The sequence below is a fragment of the Poecilia formosa genome, unplaced genomic scaffold, assembly GCF_000485575.1.
Source record: "Poecilia formosa unplaced genomic scaffold, Poecilia_formosa-5.1.2 Scaffold276, whole genome shotgun sequence".
In the NCBI taxonomy this organism is placed as follows: Eukaryota; Metazoa; Chordata; class Actinopteri; order Cyprinodontiformes; family Poeciliidae; genus Poecilia; species Poecilia formosa.
This window is the reverse complement of record NW_006800215.1, coordinates 28,190-48,003: the sequence shown is the minus strand read 5'-3', so window position 1 is coordinate 48,003 and position 19,814 is coordinate 28,190. Positions and strand designations below refer to the sequence as shown.

General features: G+C 40.1%; 1 protein-coding gene across 2 annotated transcripts; it reads left to right on the top strand.

Annotated features, from left to right (window-relative positions):
* Positions 1-1,710: 1,710 nt before the first annotated feature.
* On the top strand, positions 1,711-19,782 carry nadka (NAD kinase a). Of its 2 annotated transcripts, XM_007571209.2 has the most exons (12): positions 1,711-1,874; positions 2,510-2,680; positions 5,473-5,556; positions 14,904-15,033; positions 15,123-15,231; positions 15,697-15,782; positions 15,874-15,976; positions 16,080-16,222; positions 16,514-16,613; positions 16,928-17,085; positions 17,975-18,057; positions 18,431-19,782. In XM_007571209.2, exons 2-12 carry the CDS (start codon positions 2,535-2,537, stop codon positions 18,576-18,578), a joined length of 1,290 nt encoding a protein of 429 aa, XP_007571271.1. In that variant the 5' UTR covers positions 1,711-1,874; positions 2,510-2,534; the 3' UTR covers positions 18,579-19,782. The 2 variants fall into 2 exon arrangements, with proteins under 2 accessions (XP_007571271.1, XP_007571273.1); XM_007571211.2 differs by lacking the exons at positions 1,711-1,874; positions 2,510-2,680; positions 5,473-5,556 and adding an exon at positions 12,831-13,184.
* The last annotated feature ends 32 nt before the right edge of the window (positions 19,783-19,814 follow it).

Here is a 19,814-nt window from a genome sequence, read left to right as displayed (position 1 = left end):
AGGAACTAGCCCTGCTGCATGAATAAACTGCTTTAGAAAGGAAATGGATGAATGGATCTTAAGAGTGATTGGCGCATGACATTTTGGAAGATCTAAAGAGTATTTATTTTGTCCACATGTTACAGTCTTGATCCTAATTCTTCTCTATAGATTCTCCCAACTTGGGACAGGTTGGGAGAATCTGGCATCAGTAGCCAGTCACTCTTAGGTCTTCCAGGGAGGGTTAGTTGAATTTTAGTGCAGGTTTCAGCTGAGTCGCTCAAGAATGATATGACACTGATATTGAAGCCACTCCTTTGTTATCTTGGCTGACGTATTATCCTCAGAGGTCAAGCAGCTGTTGATAATTGTACAAAGGTAATGTTGTACAACCTCAACAGCATGTCCGCTGTTTAAAAATTGAAGGACATGTTGGGTAAGTCACAGAGGGAACTTCAACTTGTTCCAAACTTCTTCCATTTCTAAGGTGAACTTACCTCCTCAATCAGGAGGTACCTAGCTCTAAATATTTAAATATATTATTTTGATTCTTTTCAAACAAATTTTAATAAAATTCCACAGTTATGGAGTATTGTGTGTGGAATGAATTTTAGAGCTAAGAATTAATGTCATCCAATTTGGATTAAGGCTGGGATTGAACCTCAGCGTGGCCAGATAAATTTAACCTAACTTTCTCTTTTTGTCAAATAAAATTGTTTTACCTGTGTTGTTTATTTTATGCATTTATATGTTTTTAATTTTGTGAAAGACCTGTATAGCATCATGTGTTTATTCAACTTTATTAATTTAACCAGAAAACAAATGCACTCCAATAAGGGTAGCACTGCTTCAATCTATTTTTACTGCAATAAAAGCAAAAAGTAGTCTTCAAAGAAAGCAGTGATAGAAAAAATGCATTTCATAAAAAAGCTACTTGAGTAACTCATAATAACATCTGATTTAATATTTTAAAAAAATTTAATTTTACATTTTAAATCATTTTAAAACATAAAGTTGTGTACGTATTCAGGAATTTTAAAAAAACAAATGAATAAAAAGATTAACACAGATAAATATTGGGTTAGAAAATAAATTCAAGCTCAAGAAGCACTTTTCAAAAGAAAAAATTAAATAAAGCCTATGAAATTAATATTTACAGTAGGTAAATGTTAGATAAAGTACATCTAGTGTTTATGTTCACTTAATCTCCAAGAACAAAGCTTGTGTATGAGGTGTCACTTTAACTTAAACTGTAAGTGTGAGTCTGCATCTTTGCTATAACCTGTTTGTTCTTCATTAAATGAAGTTACTCACAGCAGGGCGAGTAGCGAGAGATTTTATTTGGGTAAAAAGCAGTGCTTCATAATTGCTCAAGAAAAAGTATGGTGCAGTAAAACTACTAAAAGTACATTTTCCCCAAACATTCACTCAAATAAATATAACTGAGTAAATGTAATTAGTTATTATCCACCTCTAAGTTGAACATATGCTGAAAAAAGATAATTTGTCCGGTCTTTTAACTTTTGTTTCCCCCCACCTGTGATTATAATTACCTTTCTTGTGCCTTATTTTTATTTATTTATTTTTACTATTTTATTAATAGTGATAATACATTGCATTAATATTGGTTGTGACTTTTTCAAAATAGTATTATTTCTTCTTTTCGTGCAAATATCGTTTTACTCCTTTATCTGGACAAGGCGAGGAACTTGCTATTTAACGTCACCAGTTTGAGAGCGACTGATTGGTCAGTCGGGATCAGGAAGCGGTGAGCTGACTGTTGACAGCTCTCCAGTGAACGAAGATGGTGAAACGCTGTAATCTTAGCCTGTAATCCTCCGGCTCTTTTCTGAGCTTCAGCCCAGTTATCCTGCTGTAAGGTTTTCTCCTAAAAGGTAAAGTTTGAAGTCAGAAACAGCGTGACACTGTGTTTTCTACGACTAACCGGGAGTTTAGCTCGCTAACTCACTAGTTTAGCTGCTTCAGCTGGAACATTCTGCCCTCTGGTTCCTTCACACTTTCTTAGCCATTGCCGAATCTCCATTTGCTCTAAACGCTGCATTTTTAGACTTTCTTTAAGTCGTACTTTGCTTTAAAAAAAAAAAAAAAAGCTTGCCGGGCTGTCAATAATAATTATAGCAAGCTTTTAGCTCATGCTAAAGCTTACATAATTATGAAAATTTGGCCTGCTCACTTACAGCATCATGGATAAACACCGACAATTATAAGTTGCTGAGCAGTTTGAACTTTTCGCCTGAAGCTGCTCTGTGTCCTCTGGAGGTTTTTGTGAAACGCAAAATATATATTTTTAAAACGGCAAGAGTTTTAACAGCTACACTGTATAAAGAAGTGTTCTTGCAGTATTTATGCGTTTCTTCAGTTAAAGTTGTGCAAGTTTTATCTTTCCCCACTGAGGAGTTCTGAAACAAGCCTGCAGTCTCAAAACTGTCGGTTCCTCCCATGCATACCACAGGACGTCATTGTTTTGTAACTGTTCATGCACAATGGCTCAACGGTGTTGACTTGTCAGTTCACTTAAAGCCTGGCAATCGGAGATGGACGGTGGATCAGAGGTGCGACTGGAGGCCTCCACCTTCTGCTGCTCCACCTGTGAGGCAGCACCAATCACAGGTCGCCGCTCCGCTCAACGCATGAAGGCCCGCAGCCTGAGCACATCCTCAGCCACTTACTCAGAACACAGGTCAGTAGGAACCAGGTACCCACTGCATATCAACACAATGGACCCCTTTTTGCACACTTTGTCTTTCTTGTTATAAACTGTTTTCAACGTAAACTACACATTAGTCAAAGCCAGAAGCATTCCAATGGGGAATGGTTGGGGGGGAAAAAACAGCCAGAAATCAAGATTCCAGTTTTGCTTTTCTGCTAAATATCACTGAATACACCTCACAGAAAAATATGTAAAGCTACCAACCTGTTAAGGCAGCAGACCTGTGCAGGTCTAGTACAAGTTGTTTCACCATGTAGTCCCACAGTAGCGGAATATATTTAAAGCTACGCAGGCAGAAAACAGGATGTACTTGTTCTACAAGTTCATGAAAACCCATCTGATGAAAAAACTGCAAACTAATTTGCTTCAGCTTCTACAGCATCATCCGTCATAACTCATGCAACTGTTGAGATGTCAAGATTTGCTCGTCTGCCATTATGTCTGCTAATGCCAGCTGATCAGGTCTATTCTCTCTTGTGATGTCACTGCCTTTAAAGGGGCGGTATTATGTAAAATCCACTTTTTTGAGCTTTACATCATATCATAATGTTATTCCCTCATCAAGAACGTACCTGGAGTGTTGTTTTGATTTTTTTAGTACATGTTTGAGAAATTCTTGAATCCTGTTTTCGCTTCATCACCCAGACATGTTTTTGTCAGTTTCTGAACGTTTTCAGGATTGTGAGGTTTAGTCACAGTTATTTTTCTCCATAGAATTCCTGCCATTATGTTTTTTCTTTTTTTTTTTCCAACCAAAGTTGTGTATGAGTTATACAATACATAAAAAAAAGAAAAAAGGTGAACCAACCATGCTAAACAACCAAAACTGGTCAGCTGGCCAAAATCAACAAAAAGAGACGAGACAAGTCGCAACAGAAATGGTCTGTAGAGTCTGGAATCCTCCCTGTAACCATAGTAACAGGCATCAAAAGTGGATAAATAAAACAGCAGAATACAAAAAAAAAAAAAAAAAACGTTATTGCTCTGCAACGTACTCATGGACATTTATCCAAATATTACTGTGAATGTACTAAAAAAAAAAAAAAACCCAGAAAGGCTTCCAAAAACCCCCACCGAGCCACAGGAAGAGGAGGCCTGCAGTGAAAATTGAGCCAGGCTTCCTGTTCCCCTCCCTATCTACCCCCGTAATCAGATTTGACCAGGTTCATGTGAGGAAGTGGAGGGGATAAAAACAAGAGGATGTGACACAAAATCACCAGCAGAGGGAGAGCTTGTAGCACAGCCAGTGTCTCCTGTCAGTCCATTTGAGTTCTGAGGTCCTCTGTGTTGCCATGCTGTGGCAACCGTCCCCCCGGTTGGTTGGTGATGCTTCAGAGCAACTTCTGTTTTTAGCGGCTTGCATTAGAAGTGTTTCCTCAACAACCTTGTCACATTATCTGTTGCACAAACTCTCGACACTTGAGAAATCAGCCCGCGTGTGGACAGATCCTGCAGCCTTCTTTGAAACGGCCCGATGAAGGGAGAACCTGAAGAGGCTGGATGTGTTTACTTGTCGATGTGGTTAGTAGCTGGTATCCGTTTGCGAGATGAGGAAATCTGTAAAAAAAAAAAAAAAAAGTGAACATCTCCCAAAATGTTGAAATAAACTCCCACAAAGGCAACATTATTGTCTTCTTTTTTCTACCCACACACGTTTGTTGTGAAACGTCTTTTTTGTTTTACAGCTTTTGAGTGTCAGAAATCCCCTTTTCCTTTATTTATATGCTGAATGTGATGCAATAATTTACATTTTTAGCCCCTTTTTTTTTCTCAAGTGGTTGCAGGAGTTACAAAAATCAACTTGCGTCAGAGCCGCCTTTCTTTTAAAAGTGTTTATTTAAAAAAAATCCCTGTGCTTGTCATCCTGTGGGATCCTTATTTCTGGATGAATGATGCATGCGTTTAAAGTAAGTGCATCCAACTCAGGAGAGCAAATTTCATTATAAAAGGTCATTTAAAGCTTCACTTTTCAGACACCTCTAGTGACTTTTTATTTTAAAAAAATCCTGACAAATCTAGTTACTCTTTTCCTGTGCACTTGGAGACTTTAACAGCGACAACGCTCTTTTAAATTCATTTCAATTCAAATTTTGCTACAACAACTCATTTAAAGTTTCATTTTTCGATGTTGGATTAATTTATTTCAGTGATCTACAAATAAAAGTAGCTTGAAACGGCTGAATTTAAGCTCAGTGAATCAGAGTAGGGGAGTCGGTTGACTCAGTAAAGTGATGTGAAGTGACACAACGTGTTAAGATTTATTTCTCCCTTTTAAGAAACTCGCTTTGCTACAAACCACAACTTCTTTTAGTTGTTGTTTGAAAAAAAGTGTGTCTGTGATCATTAATCATTGACTTCTGTTTTCTGGGCTACAAGAGATAAATGCATTTGTTTTTAATCACTTCATGACTCCTTACTCCACGTATGATTTGGCAGAGGCGCCAAATTAACTGTTGCTCACCACAGATCTGGCCTAAGGGTTTATTGCTACAGACTAAGTGCAGAAATCTCTACTTGTCGCCTGGTGATGGACAAAAATGGTCACGCTTGTAAATATGTGCAGCTCAAGAAATTTCAAGAAATCGCAAAACAAAATAGTTTATTTGAAAAGTGTGAACCATAAGACTTTGGGGACACTGATCATGTAGAGAATGTGACATGTCTTTAGTCCAGACGTCAGGTTATTCTGTTAGTATCAAATTACTCTTTCAGAAAACAAAATCAACTTTACGGACCTGGATGTTTGCTCCTCTCTCTTCCAGGAGGACTCAGTCGCTTCATGGACCCAGTCCTGTAACTACATTTGGCCCAAAGGCATGCATGCTCCAGAACCCACATGCTGTGATGTAAGTTGGACAAAAAACCATTTATTTATTTATTTTTTATCTCTTTGTTGGTAACTAGCTTAATATGGAATAGCTACTGTGATACATGCAGCTTCTGGTTGCATGAAGCCTCATGCAACCAGACTAACATGAATAATTTGGTGGGAGTTCAAATGACACTTTTGAACATCTAAGAAGATACGGCTCTTATTCTGAAGGCAGATTTTTTCCTGTGCTCCTTCCTGAAAGACAAGGCAGTGAAGTAATGTAGTAGTAGAGTTACCATTACCATGTAGCTGCAGACTCTGAGCACAACCCCAAAGTCCCACTGGCTGCAACGCTTTTTGGTTGGTGCATGCACAGACATCTCCTTTGTGCATGCGCACATAGTAATAATTAGATGGTTCATAAGGATTACAGTGGGGTTAGTCGCTAGGGAACGAGAACAAAAAAAGATATTGCTGAAAAAGACTCTACTTATGTTTTTCTTTAAATGTGCGTATTTAGCTTCCTAGTGAGGTTAATGCAGTGCATTTGTATTAAAAATAAATTACAATAGTTCACTTAAGTTTCTTTACTTGTTGAATGACATGTTTTGAAGTGATTAAGTATTCATTAGATGATTTAAGAACAAAGTGGTACATGATTCGACTTTACAATGATAATAAAACGTTAGCAGTTATGTTACTTTCATTGGAAGCTTGTAAATGTCTCTGAAAACACTGAAGTGGTTACAGATTAGAATATCATCTTTGCTGTGAATAATGTGGAGAAAATGTGAACTTTTCTTGTTTCTATGCAGGCACTCTTATCTGTTGTTGAAATATTTCAGTAATGTCCCGTGCTCCTCCCGTGTTAATCGCAAAGTAATGCATTATTCTTCTGCACTTATATTTTCCCTGAAATTATAACACAACAGTGTTGTGAAGATAGGAGAGAAGGTTAGTAGCATTAACATCCATGGCAACAATCTGCAGTCAAACTTACACGCTTGTTTTTGGGATGTGGGAAGAGCTGCAGTAGCTGCAGACAACTTGCACACAGCACACACACACACACGCACACACAGCACACACAGCACACACACACACAGTTTTCACATTAAAACTGCTTTATGTTTCAATCTGTAAAAAAGCACGTCGTTTTTCACGCAGTGGAAGGATTCGTGTATTTAAGTTTTTAATTGTCAGAGCAGTTATTTTTATCTTGCAGAAACATCTAGAACATTATGTGCAAATGAACCACAAGGCAGATATCTGCACGCAACATCCAATAAAGAAACGATTCTTTTCCTTAGTCTGCAAAAACACATTTCACACTATTTGTTTCCAAAATGGGGGAAATCTTAAGTCTTTACTGAACATTTAGTGTAAATCAAATGTTTTCATCCTGGACTATTTCTGCTCAAATTAGTTTTTTTCTAGAAGTTGCTAACCTTACAACTCTTTCACTCAAGTGTCTCCATATCCTCTTGTGTAACTTGTGAAGTAAGCGTGAACCAAAAACCTTAACCTTAAATGGCTGTTTGCAAATTTAGTCCTTCATGTAAAGAATCAGGCAGCGAATGAAAACCTAAACCACAACAACAACAAAAAAATGCTTCTTTAGACAAAGAATCATTTGTTCTTTAAATGCACAATCACAGCCTGGGCTTAGCGTGATTTTACTTTAGCTTATGTGGTTTATGCTGAAGGCTCTTTGCTATTGAACTTACCTAGAGTCACACCCAGCAATGTCTGCTGCTGTCAGATCAACCCTTAGATCAGATGACTGACTGACAGGTAAATGATGTAAGTTCAACAGGTATATCTTGAATGGTGTATCTCTGTGGGCCAACAGGTGAACTTGCATGATGCACAACATTTACTGAAGTAAAAATAAAAGTAATAATAATACATTACTACTTTATTTTGATTGGGAAAGCACAAAAAGTTAACTGTCTTTCAGAGATGATGAATCCCAATGTGTTTCAAAGTGTTTGTGCAGCTTTTGATCTGCTGATAACAGGAGCTCTACCTTTAGTATTTAAATGTTCAATTATTCCTTAGAAGGTCTCGTTACTCGTTGGTCGTCTGATGTTGTGGTGAGTCTGAACACACAGACCCGAGACCAAAAGTGTGTCACTGTCGCCTAACCCTAGTGAACTGCTTCTGTAAGTTTATGGAAGAAAGAATCTCAGCTATGCGATGAATTGAGGTTGTTGTTCTTGGCTCTGCTAGCAGTTTCTCTATCTGCAAACATAACAAACTGGTGTTTGGTGATTTCCAGGATGTATTTTAGCAGCTGAAATGTGATTGTTTTTGCTTTTGGAGTAACATGATCAGAGGTGCATGGATCAGACGTTTGTGGCCAATTTTTCTTTTTTCTTTTTTCTTTTTTTTTTTGCGAAAACCAGAGATCATTGCTGATTTTGGTCGATTCTGATTTCTCTTTAAAAACTGTAAAAATATAAAATTAGAAGTCAAAATATTGTTTTCTAACCCTCCTCCTATGAGATGAACCTTTTAAAACTGCATGCTAAAACAACTACAAAATGATGAGTTTATATTTATATCTTTTGCATTTTTTTACCTACAGTAAGCTAGTTGGCTCTCTACAGGCTGTAAGTACAGGTACTTACAGCCTGTAGTTTCCAAATGCTTATCTGAATCCAACACCTGCCATGACAGAGTAAAGCAGAGCGACTTTAACATAAAATGTTCTGCTTTCTTGGCATCTTTTTAAGTCTTGCTTTCTCTTTCTCTTCCGCAGCTGGATTTTACTGCAGACATGTACTGAGACATCCAGAAATTATAGTTTCTTATTCAATCTTTCAGGTGTTTTATCTGACTTTGTAACTTGATACCTTAATGATACTGTAAATGGCTAACTTTGAGTCTCTATGACAATTTGCACACTGATGAGAGTTACTAACCACTTTATGATCAGACATGCAAGCCTTCTGAGTAGGTAGTTGCATAACCAAGAGATAAATCCTTATGACTTTACCCGTTAATGCCTAGATATGATCATTTTAGTTATCAGATTTTTTTTTTTAAGATGTTGCGGCACTGCTGGAATTTATCTCTGTAACAATGCAAGCAGAGAGAGAAGGTAAAAAAATATCTGTTGATTGTCAAAGTCCAGTTTGACGTCATTGTTATAGACAATGCCCCAGAAGAACAATTATTGTTTTTTGTTTTTTAACCAACCACTGGTTAGCTTTAGTCTGGTTAAAAACCAGCTCCTTAGAGTCTTGACCCTTGGCTGTTGAGAAATGATTACTTCCTGGAGGTGTGGACTTTATTGAACTTATATATTTACCAAACATTTAACTGTGATGCATGTAATGCGTTGGTTCGATGCTAGCAAGCTTACTGGAAATTGCCTGCGCTGTAAACAACCATACTCCACTGCAAAGAGAGAAGTGCCGCAACGAGGCAGCTGTAATGTCAATTCAATATTTGGAACCGTGACCAGCTGGGTCGCTACATTCACTTACTCCATTGCCAAAACTGCAGGCGGACTGCAATTCTAAAGCTGCGCAGAAAATCGATGTCGTCGTCCACAACTTGTCCTTGTCTTCACTGATTGCCCCGGTTTACATTCTACCAGAGGAATCTATGTAAATGGGAGAAATCACAGAAGGAGAAGTGGAGAGAGATTAGAATCGATTAGAATTGCGTAGGAAGGTAGTGACCAGGCTAGACCAGCTTTAACAAAGCTAAAATTATAGCAATCAGGTCATTTGTAGGTACATTCCTACTTGAAATGCTTTTTTTTTTTTTTTTTTTTTTTTTTGTGCCATGCCGCCATTTGCACACACAACGACATGGACCAAACCCTGTAAACAGCTCCTGTTTTATTATGTAATGCAAACACTGATGCACTTTTGAAATACGCGGTTGCTTTTGTGCCACCCCGTCTCATTATCGTCCCAAACTGAGCCACAGGGATTGTTGATAGTCTTTAGCATATTGCTTTAAATCCCCTTATTGTTATGAGCGACTCCCAGCCTTTCTTTTTCTTTTGATCAGTCAAAGCCTGGACTAAATGATGACCTACTGACACCCTCCATCACGTAAGCCTCTGTTTGCTGTTTGTTTCCCTCTCGCAGTGTCTGTAGGATTAGCATCCTTAAAGCTGCTCGACGGGTTAAAAGTAGTAAAACCAGGCTATCTTCGTCTCAAACAAAGGCTGGGTGGAAACAGTTTTGGGAAAGACCAGTCGGGGTAATTGTCATAGGAAAAGATGATTAGGCATGAAAGACAAAGGTAAAGTGTTTATGCTGAAGACTTCGTCATGTCAGGTCAGGCCGAGGGGGATTTAATTTTTTTTTTTTTTTATGTTAATTTGTGTCGACATTTCTGATTCTTGTACAAATCACACCAAAATCCACTTTAAAAAAACAAAAAAAACAAAAAAAAAAACATGCTTATTATTTCTTTTGTCTCTAACCTGAACCATCTTCTAGTTGAGGAACTTAAACAGAGTGCAGTTCATTTATTGTTTTGATCACCTCCACATCTTTCCACCTGATTTTCTTTCGTCATTTCTTAGAATTGACAGGGAACAAATTTAAGACATTCTGACATTTCTAACGTTACTTTCGCATTGTAGTTTGCCAAAAAAATCTTGGCATCGACGCCGTCTTTAACTTGCAGCCAATACTTTTGTCAGATGAGTTGTTGTATTCTAAAGGAAAGTTGGAGCAGATGATCTGATGTGACATTATTTAATCTATTTACAGACCATTAAATCACAACAAAAGGCTGTAATTGAATCCGGTACTTAGCTGATAAAAGTTTATGTCATTAGCAAGGACGACTCATGCAGGAAAGTTAGATCTGTAACAAAAGGAGAGAGGTTTTCAAAAAATAGCGTCATAAAACTGATGGAGAGAGGCGCAATCCAATCAAATAGCCCCTTGTTGTTTCAAATCATAAAAGTAATATAACCTGAATTCATTTCCATTCTATAGTGCATACCACCTCTACATGACATAAAATGACTAAATATGGAAGAGGCTCTACGACAACATAAATTTCATCAGCTAAAATATCATAAGGTTTGGCTGGCTAACAGAAGAGAAGGATTTCAACAGACGCTTTGTGGTCATGGCAACAGGTTTGCTAATTAGTGCATGATTGTCATGCTGATTCCTACCAACAGGATCAAGAAAAAGGGACAAACAAACCGTAACTTTTCATCGTGAAACTATTATGCTTCAGTTTGTATCCATGAGAACTGAGCCCGTAGCACATGGCCGTGAAATAAGAGACACAACAATTCACCGACGACTTGTTTAAAAACCTCTCAGTGCACCGTATATTATCACTGTGTTTAGACTGCATACGAACACCGCCCAGGACGTGTACCAACAGCCACGCAACGACGGCAGACTTGCGTTTCCAGAACGGCTGGTTATTTTAATCTATATAGAAAAGTGAATAGTTGACATTCCATTATTCGTAGTTCAGGTTGTACCCTTCAGCGTCTCCTCCCTTTTTAGTCACACTTCTTCAGGATTCAGGACACCGGATGATCTTACTCAGCCATCAGGAACCCTTCTGAAATGGTTCCATGTGCCGCTGTAAAATAAAGTAAGCACGCAGGCATGACGTAGAGTGACTTATAAATATTTCACATGTTAACTCACATGATAGATCAATTTAGAGATAAAACTCTGTAATTTAGTGACGAGCTGTGTGATTTAACCTGTTTTACTCCGATACCCTTAAACTCACCATTAGGCCTGTCGTGGTAGCAAATTTTCCTCGTCAGTAAATCGACCCAGAAGTTGCGAAGATAAACGATAGTATTGTTGCTTTGAGGGCATTTTAAGGTAATATATCGATAATGGGATGATGATGCAAATTTGTTCCCTCAAACAGTAAACTTTAATTTTATACAGAACACTCCACGCTGGGGTTGGAAGAAATTTTAAGCATCCAAAATAAAACGCAACAACCAAAAAGGGCACATAAAGTGTTAAGTGTTAATAAAATCGCCCTTCGAAAAATGTCAATCATCAGAATGGAAGTCATCAAGCTAAGTTTATTTTATCGTGCGATTACTGACAGTCCCTCAGACTCGACTTGAGAGGAAAGCAGATCGAGCTTTCTCTGTTGTTGCTCCTATTTTATGGAACAAGTTACCTTTCCAGGTTAGATCTGCCTGGATCATTTTAAATCACTTCTGAAAACTCATTTTTATTCTTTGGTATTCATTTGAAGGTTTTTTTTGATACTCTGCTTTTATCAATTTGTGTTACTGTCGTTCCTGTACAGCACTTTGGTGCAGTTTAACACCGGTTTTTAAAGGTGTTAAACTTTAAAATTTATTTTTATAAAAATAAATTTTATAACGATGTATTTTTATAAATAAAAATAAATTTATTTTTATTTATAAAAATTAATTTGACATTGATTAGTTTCTTATTGTGACAGGCCTACAATGGTCCGGCCATCGGTAATTACAAAAAACAAATCAGAAGTTCACAAAACAAATTGTGAAAAGGTTCTGATGAGTTCGCAAGGCGATGAGATTCAGTTCCATTTATTCCAAATAAGGCACCAGTCCGTCCTTGTGGCTCACACTTAACTAATATTTTACTGGTTGATGAAATTCAGCTTTTCTTATCACTCTCTGGATGCCTTGGAAAAGCATGCATCACTATCTGAACTATTTATACCCTGCTATCGTTGTTTTATTATTTGACTTAGGATGATTCAAAAAAATCCTTCTTATGACGGTAAAAAGTAACATCATCAGCTTCCACTCATGAGGTCAACCTAAAATCAAGCTGTATATAAAACTCCTGCTGTAGTGACGTTGCAAAGAAAACGTTGCTACAAATACCGTGCATGATGCGCCGTGTGCCCTGCAGGTCACGCTTAAAAAGAAGGCAATCTTCACTTGTCTTTTTATTAAAACATATTTTTTACCTTCCTTACTGTAACAGCACACGAGGAAGCTGTAATGCTTCCTCCTTAACCCATTATTAAGGAGGATCCCTTTATTTCAAGGATGCATGAATCATCCTTGGGTTAATTTCCAATTAACAGTGGCGCTGTTGCCTCAGACCAGTTTCGTCGTTTCCCGTCTCTGTAAGTGGTCAAAACACAGAATGAGGTCATGCAGGTGGAAATGCTTTGAGGTGGAAGTAAATGGCAGCTGAGGTTGTGTCGCTCAGTGAGTCACACCTGTCCAACGAGGAGGAGACAGGGAGTGGAGTGGGCGGGGCCAGCTGGGCTGTGTGGGCGGGGCCCAGCATGCAGAGACGCCTTAAGAGGAGCGAGAGCTTTACCTCAGGAGCAGAGCTGCAGAGAAGGTTTTAGTGCTAAGTCCTGTCGGGGACAATTACAGTCTCAGTGGCTGCAGCTCTGAGAGTTTCTCAGCTGATCCCCGGGAGGCCTGAGCGCCGCTTCTCAGTTTACAACACGGGAGTTTTATTTTGTGGGAGCTTCAGACTGTGTAGCTGTCAGAGGCGGGATGCGCTGTTCTGAGAGACGCAGCCATCGGGAAAGAACCTCGTTCTCCAGCTGAGTCCACCTTAAGCAGCGTCGGGTTTTTTTTATTTTTATTTTTATTTTTATAGCCATGAAGTTTAACCAGTGTGTAACAGAGGAGACACAGGGGAGCCACAGCGAGAACAAAGTCTGGAAATGGTGAGAAATTCACTTTTTATTTGCCCCCAAAAAGGAATCCGTCAGGAGGAGTCAATTATAACCAAACCTGGCTGTAGATCATCAGTTCGGGGCTGACGGCAACAGATTCCTAGAAGTGCAGCGATGAACGCAGGTAGTCGCTGCTAACAGGGTGTGTGTTATCAAAGGATGTGGTTTGAACACAAGCTGGCTGAATGAAAGGGGAAGGTCAGGGTGTGGACACTTTGAGGTGATCCGATGAGAAACTGGTCCTGAATAGATCAGAGGGTCACCGGCGGATCGCTTTGTCTCCTCCGGTTCACAGGGAAGCTATTCTGGTCAGTTTCAGCTGGGGGAGAGAGAGGCGGGGGAGATTTCTCTACATCTGGGTCAGTTTCTGTTTAAAACGTCCCAGCTCGGCCTTTTTGAAGGTTACGAGGTTTTGTGTTTTGTTGTGTTGCATTGTGGGGGGAAGTTTTGGTTTAAAAAAAAAAAAAAATAAAAAAAAAAAAAAAGAGGAACTTGAAATGTGATCATGTTGTGACGATTCGTCCATTTGAAGTCAGAGATCTCCATTTGATCCATACTCCTGTTTTTGTTTCTGAAGATTGATGATGATGGTGGTGATTAATGATGATGGTGATTAATGTTTGTTCATTCCTGAATGATATTGCCATCAACCTGCTTGTATTTCCAGTTTGTGTTTCTGCTGTTGTGGTTCACTTACCAGTTGGCATCTGCACACAAAAAAAACATCTAACAAATATCTCCGTTATGCAATTATTCACTTTTCTCTGAAAGAGAAAAACAGTAATTATTTCTGCTCCTCGTTAATCAGTACAACATATTGATTGTTTCAGCTTTAATGTATTTGTTGTTTTTTTGTGTTCAAATCCATTGAGGCGCCCAAAGATGAAGCTTAAATACCAGCTTAAAGTTTTCAAAATGTTCAGAATATCCTAAATGTTTAATGTTTAAAGAGCCACGCTGAAGTAGAACAATTTGATAGTCAGTTTTTCTACATTTAAACTTTTAAAAATTAGATGTGCCACTAAAAAACACGCACAAAAAAAAAAAAACAATTTCTAAACTGATTTGATTGAGCGGTCTTCATAGGGAACATGTTGCAGTTCCCAGCAACAAGTGGGCGAGGGGCGGCTTCTGCAAACTATATAAAAAACCTCCTGATGGCCTTTATTCGTCACGCTCCCACTGTTCTAGGCGATCAGACACTCAGAGTTTGGTTGATGTAAAGATGTCATCGTTGTGTAAGAGAAACACAGACGAGCCATTCTGTTAGAAATGCAGGCGGCCATCTGTAGCTAATGAAGCTAACCAACAGAAGCAGACTCTGGGATTCCCTTTGGCACTTTCCATATTCTGCTTTTGATTCAGAGTATTTTTAGACGCCATGAAATCGGTTTGGTCATATTTATGTAATCGTTTTTCCACGAATGAACTTCTGTGACCCCGTTTCTCATCTAAGCGCACTTCTCCTTTCTTCAGAGGAGCTCTCCCGGTTTGTTGTTGGGTTTGTTGGGGACATTCGGCTCACCTTTTAGGGGTTGAGAAGAGGCGAGGTGTTGCAGAACAGAGCCAGACTTTAATCTGATGTATCTAATTGGATAGATGCTAATCAGTCCTGGTTATGATGCAGCTTTTGTTAGTTAACAGCTCTTATGTCAGCTCTCCTGGCTGCTGTGTGATGTATTCTTTGTGTGTTTATTTTGCCTCCTTCAGGCATATTCAGGATCCCGCCAGCCAGAGGCTGACGTGGAACAAGCCTCCTAAAAGTGTCCTTGTCATCAAGAAGATCCGAGATGCCAGCCTACTGCAGCCCTTCAAGGAGCTCTGCACGTTCCTCACCGAGGTAACGGAGGTCCCGGTCGTCCTGTCCTTGTCGCGCCGCTTCCTTCTGCGTCGCGCGTCACGCGCCTTGTTGTTTCTTCGTCGCTGCAGGTGAAGAACCTGATGGTTTACGTGGAGAAGAAGGTCCTGGACGATCCGGCCATTTCAGGCGACGAAGTTTTCGCCGCCATCACCAAGAAATTTTGCACTTTCAGAGAAGGTACCGATTCAGATCGCTCTGATTAACCGTTGGTTTAGTAATTGATTAATCTGTTGCGCTTTTTTTTTTTTAACCCCCATTTTCTGATTATTAATTGATGAATCGGTTAAAAAAAATTGCCACATTTAGCAGATTTTTTTTAGTTCACCACTTTTTTTGTACTGTTAGAAATACATTAAAATATACAAATAAACAAATAATTTAATTGCTTTTTAGGAAAAAAAAATTACCTGAAATGCAATAAAACACACACACACACACACACACACACACACACACACACACACACACACACACACACAAATATATATTTTCTTTTTTTTTTGTAGTCAACGATTTTCTGAATTAGTTGATGATGCTTTCATTAATTGATCACTATTAATACAATGAATTGTTTCAGCCTTGATAACGATTTATTTCTGTGGGCATTATGAACATAAATGTCTAATGGCGTTTGTCGGTCAGATCTGGACGATATCTCCAATCGTGTGGACTTCATCATCTGTCTCGGTGGAGATGGAACGTTGCTGTACGCGTCTTCGCTTTTCCAGGTATCCACCTAGAACAGATCATTACAGAAAACCCCACAGTGTCTATATTTCCCACCGCTACATCATCTAACACGCTTGTATTTCCTTGCAGGAGAGCGTCCCCCCAGTCATGGCCTTCCACCTGGGCTCTCTGGGCTTCCTGACGCCGTTCAAATTCGATACGTATCAGTCTCAGGTCACGCAAATCATTGAAGGTCAGCGAATGTCCCCCGACCCGCCCGTCGCCGTCCCGCAGCGCGCCTTCTTTCTCTGCGGATCCTTGCGTCATGCATTGCTCACGCATGCCTCTGCCTGCAGGAAACGCCGCCATTGTGCTGCGAAGTCGCCTGCAGGTGCGAGTGCTCAAGGACAACTGGGAGAAGAAGGACACGGTGGACGAGAAGGGCATCATCCTGACCAATAAGGACCTGGAGACCAGCCACAAAGCCATGCAGCATCAGGTACGTGACGTGATTCCTGCACCGTAATTAGGCCAAAGCGGCTTGCAGTGTTGTCCCCCCCCCCCGCCTGGAGGGCGTTGTGGTTGTTGTTGGTCAGCGCGGTGAGCAGGGTGTGACATCAGCCAACAGACTCTCCAGATGCATATTTCAGGTTGGCGGTCAGTGTCGTGTCTTCGCTGGCAGCAAACGTGATCCTGACTCAGGGCCACTTCATGTCAGCCACGCACATGGAGAGGATTTTTCCAGAGTTGACTCCTCCCCTCTCCTCCCCCCACCGTCTGCGTGTTTCAGGTTCTTAACGAGGTGGTGGTGGACAGAGGACCCTCCTCCTACCTGTCCAACGTGGACCTCTTCCTGGACGGACACCTGATCACCACGGTGCAGGGAGACGGTGAGCGGAAGGATCATTAAGCTGACACCGTCATTTATTTATTTATGGGGTTTTTTACACTTTGAAAGCAGTAGGAATATAATTACTAGAAATTATGTTATTGTTGAAAGGATAACGGTAAGACAGAAAAATTCAGGTCACACAAGAAAGCCAAAAGGAAGAAAAAAAATCTCAAAATGTACATTTATTTAGTTCATTTTGAACTCTTTAATTCCCTACATATGAAGAGACACTATTTTGAGCGTCTTTGATTGCAGCTGTGCCTGTGCACCTTGTGCTTCCCTGAAACACCTTGCGTCTCTGTTTTGCCTCAGGTCTGATCGTTTCCACGCCAACGGGCAGCACAGCGTACGCGGTGGCCGCCGGCGCCTCCATGATCCACCCCAACGTCCCGGCCATCATGATCACCCCCATCTGCCCTCACTCCCTCTCCTTCAGACCCATCGTGGTGCCGGCCGGAGTGGAGCTCCAGGTACGTGTTCAGCAGCGCCTCCTTTGGCTGGAAATGGAGCTGCGTTCTCATTTGTTTTAAAAACCCAACAGAGACGGGAGGAAGTGGGGGAATTTTCTAGGGGAAAATGTGTCGTTTTGTAATAGGTTAAAAATGAACAAATTCAGATGTTTGTTTTTTATTATTTTTTGGCAGTTGAAGTTTAAAAATAAAAAGGGAAGAAGAACAAATAGTTAAGTTTTTGCAGGAAATGGATGCAGAGAAGTGTAGCGTTTATACAAAGAGGTAGAATTATTACTACAATGAATAAAATACCTTGCAAAAATAATTAATACCCCTTAAAGTATTCTTCACATTTCATCACATCGCTGCTATGTTTTGATTTTTATGTGATGAACAATTGCAGGATAGTGCATTGTTAAAAATTGTTTCGCATATAAAAATCTGAAACATGCTTCATACATTTTATGTTCAGCCTCTTTACTTTGATCCTCCTAAATAAAACCCAGTGAAGACAATTGGGTTTGGAAGGAAAGTGTTTAAAGGGACGACGACGTTAACTAACTATACTGGGAAACCGTCTCGCTCCACCAGCAGACTGGTTCATTTTCATCAATACTAATTATTGACTCAAAACAAGCTCCTGGATTTTGCTGGAATGTTATTTGTAAGTTAGTTTAGCATTATTTCAGATGCACTAAGGTATTTGCACTGGAAGCTAGATCCAAAATACTCCGTTTTAGATTTTGTGCTTTCACACTACGGGGTTACGATCGGCTGGGCAAATGTTTTCTCTTCGTCTAGTTTCTGGTCTTTACACTCGACGGCACGTTTTGGTTGTAAAAGCTGCACCCGTGTTTCTTCGAAGCGGTTTGAGCATTTCCTCCTTCCTCCTCTCCCCTCCTCTCAGATAAAGCTGTCCCCTGATGCCAGGAACACGGCCTGGGTGTCGTTCGACGGCAGGAAGAGACAGGAGATCTGCCACGGAGACAGGTCGGTCCGCACGCCGCTCACCATCGTAATAAACGGTTGCTTGAGTATAAATGAGTGAGAACTGTTGGACGGACAAGGCAACGCTCAACACTCAGGCTCTGTTACATAAACTTATCAGGCTCTTTAATTGGCTTGAGTCACATTCAATCCCTCTCTCTATGTAACATATCCAGATATAATGACCTTCCTGGTTGTTGTAAAGAGCTGCAGTGAAAAGCCCAGTGTTGCTCAACAGGGGATTCCACCTCGATGTCTTTCACATCAGTGGCCACTTCTTTGTTCTTTTTACTGGAAATATTCTTATTTCCTTGTTCTGCTCTCATTTGGACCAACCTTTTTTTTGTTTGTTTTTCTTCCTTCATCCCTATTCCAGTATCACCATCACCACTTCCTGCTTCCCCGTTCCCTCCATCTGCTTCCGAGACCCGGTGAACGACTGGTTTGAGAGCCTGGCCACGTGTTTACACTGGAACGTGAGGAAGAAGCAGAACTACCTCAGCTCGGAGGACGAAGAGTTCTGAAGGACCGCTGCTTTCGCCCGCCGCCTGCCGCCTGCCACCGCCGCATTTCCAGGAATTCAAAGTGCAGTGATTTTGGACATGTAATCCAAAAGGAAAGCAGCACACTGCAACTCTTGGGTCGGCGTTGAACCCAAACGGACGGTCGCGTGGCGTCGTAGTGCTCTTGTTGGTTTGCTCCGAAACTTTTTCCATATTCAGGGAGACATGATGTTTTTTTGTTTTTTTTTTGAAGGAAATCAACTCTCTCTGCTGAAGCAAAGACCAAACTACACTAGAGTAGAAAAACTCCAGTTCATGTTTAACTAAGAAGAACTAATGAGATCTTAAAAGTTGGTTTAGCTGAATCCAGGGGCCCAACTGTGCACAATGTGCCTTAAACACTGCTATCATCAGCATAAAGTGATATTTGGAGGTTACCAAATTTGTGTTTTTTGGGGGGTTTTTCTACGTAACATTTGCCATGTTTGAATTTCCTGTTGGCAGAACTGAACTCATGGCTGCGTTTTAGTTTACTGAATCAAAGGAGGCACAAAGACGTTGCGAGCGACTTCTTACTGATGTCTGGTTTTAAAGATTTTTCCTTTAAGCTTCCCCCAAACATTTTAAAACCTATATATTTTTAGACTGATGTCTGTGGGCTCTGCGATGGTCAGTGTGTGAATGTTGAAGGATTGTTACAAGCTTGTGCAGCCTACGCAGTGCGTTCTGAAGGTGGCCTCCGTTACTGGTCAGTCGGGGCCTGCCGACCGTCCAGATGTCGGTTTTAAATCGACTCAACAGATCAATCATTCCTCTTAACCCTGTACATAAATGTAAAACGCTAATAAGCTGTTGTTTTGTATAATAATGTTTATTCACAGGTTTACAGTGTATTATTGAAAATAAATCTATTTGCTACTTTTTATACGCCGATGATTTTGTCACCTGTTGATTTTTTTGTCGACGTGGAACCAGTCTAGTGTCTGACGATCCGTTAGAAAAGCATCCAGGACACATGAGATTTGTCTGACTTTTGACAGGAAAGAGAGCAGCTGGTTTGTCACCAGTGTTGGTCTCAGCTGTTCTCCGTTAAAGTGCTTTTCACTTTTGTAACCAAGAGCCTGCAACTCTAACTTTTGTATTGGCAAGTTTGATAAATATTTCCAAGAAGCTTTTTTTTTTTTTTTTCCCCATAACACCTTAATAAACAAAGTTGAAGCAGGAATGGTTGTCTTTGGGTTTTTTATATATTTATAT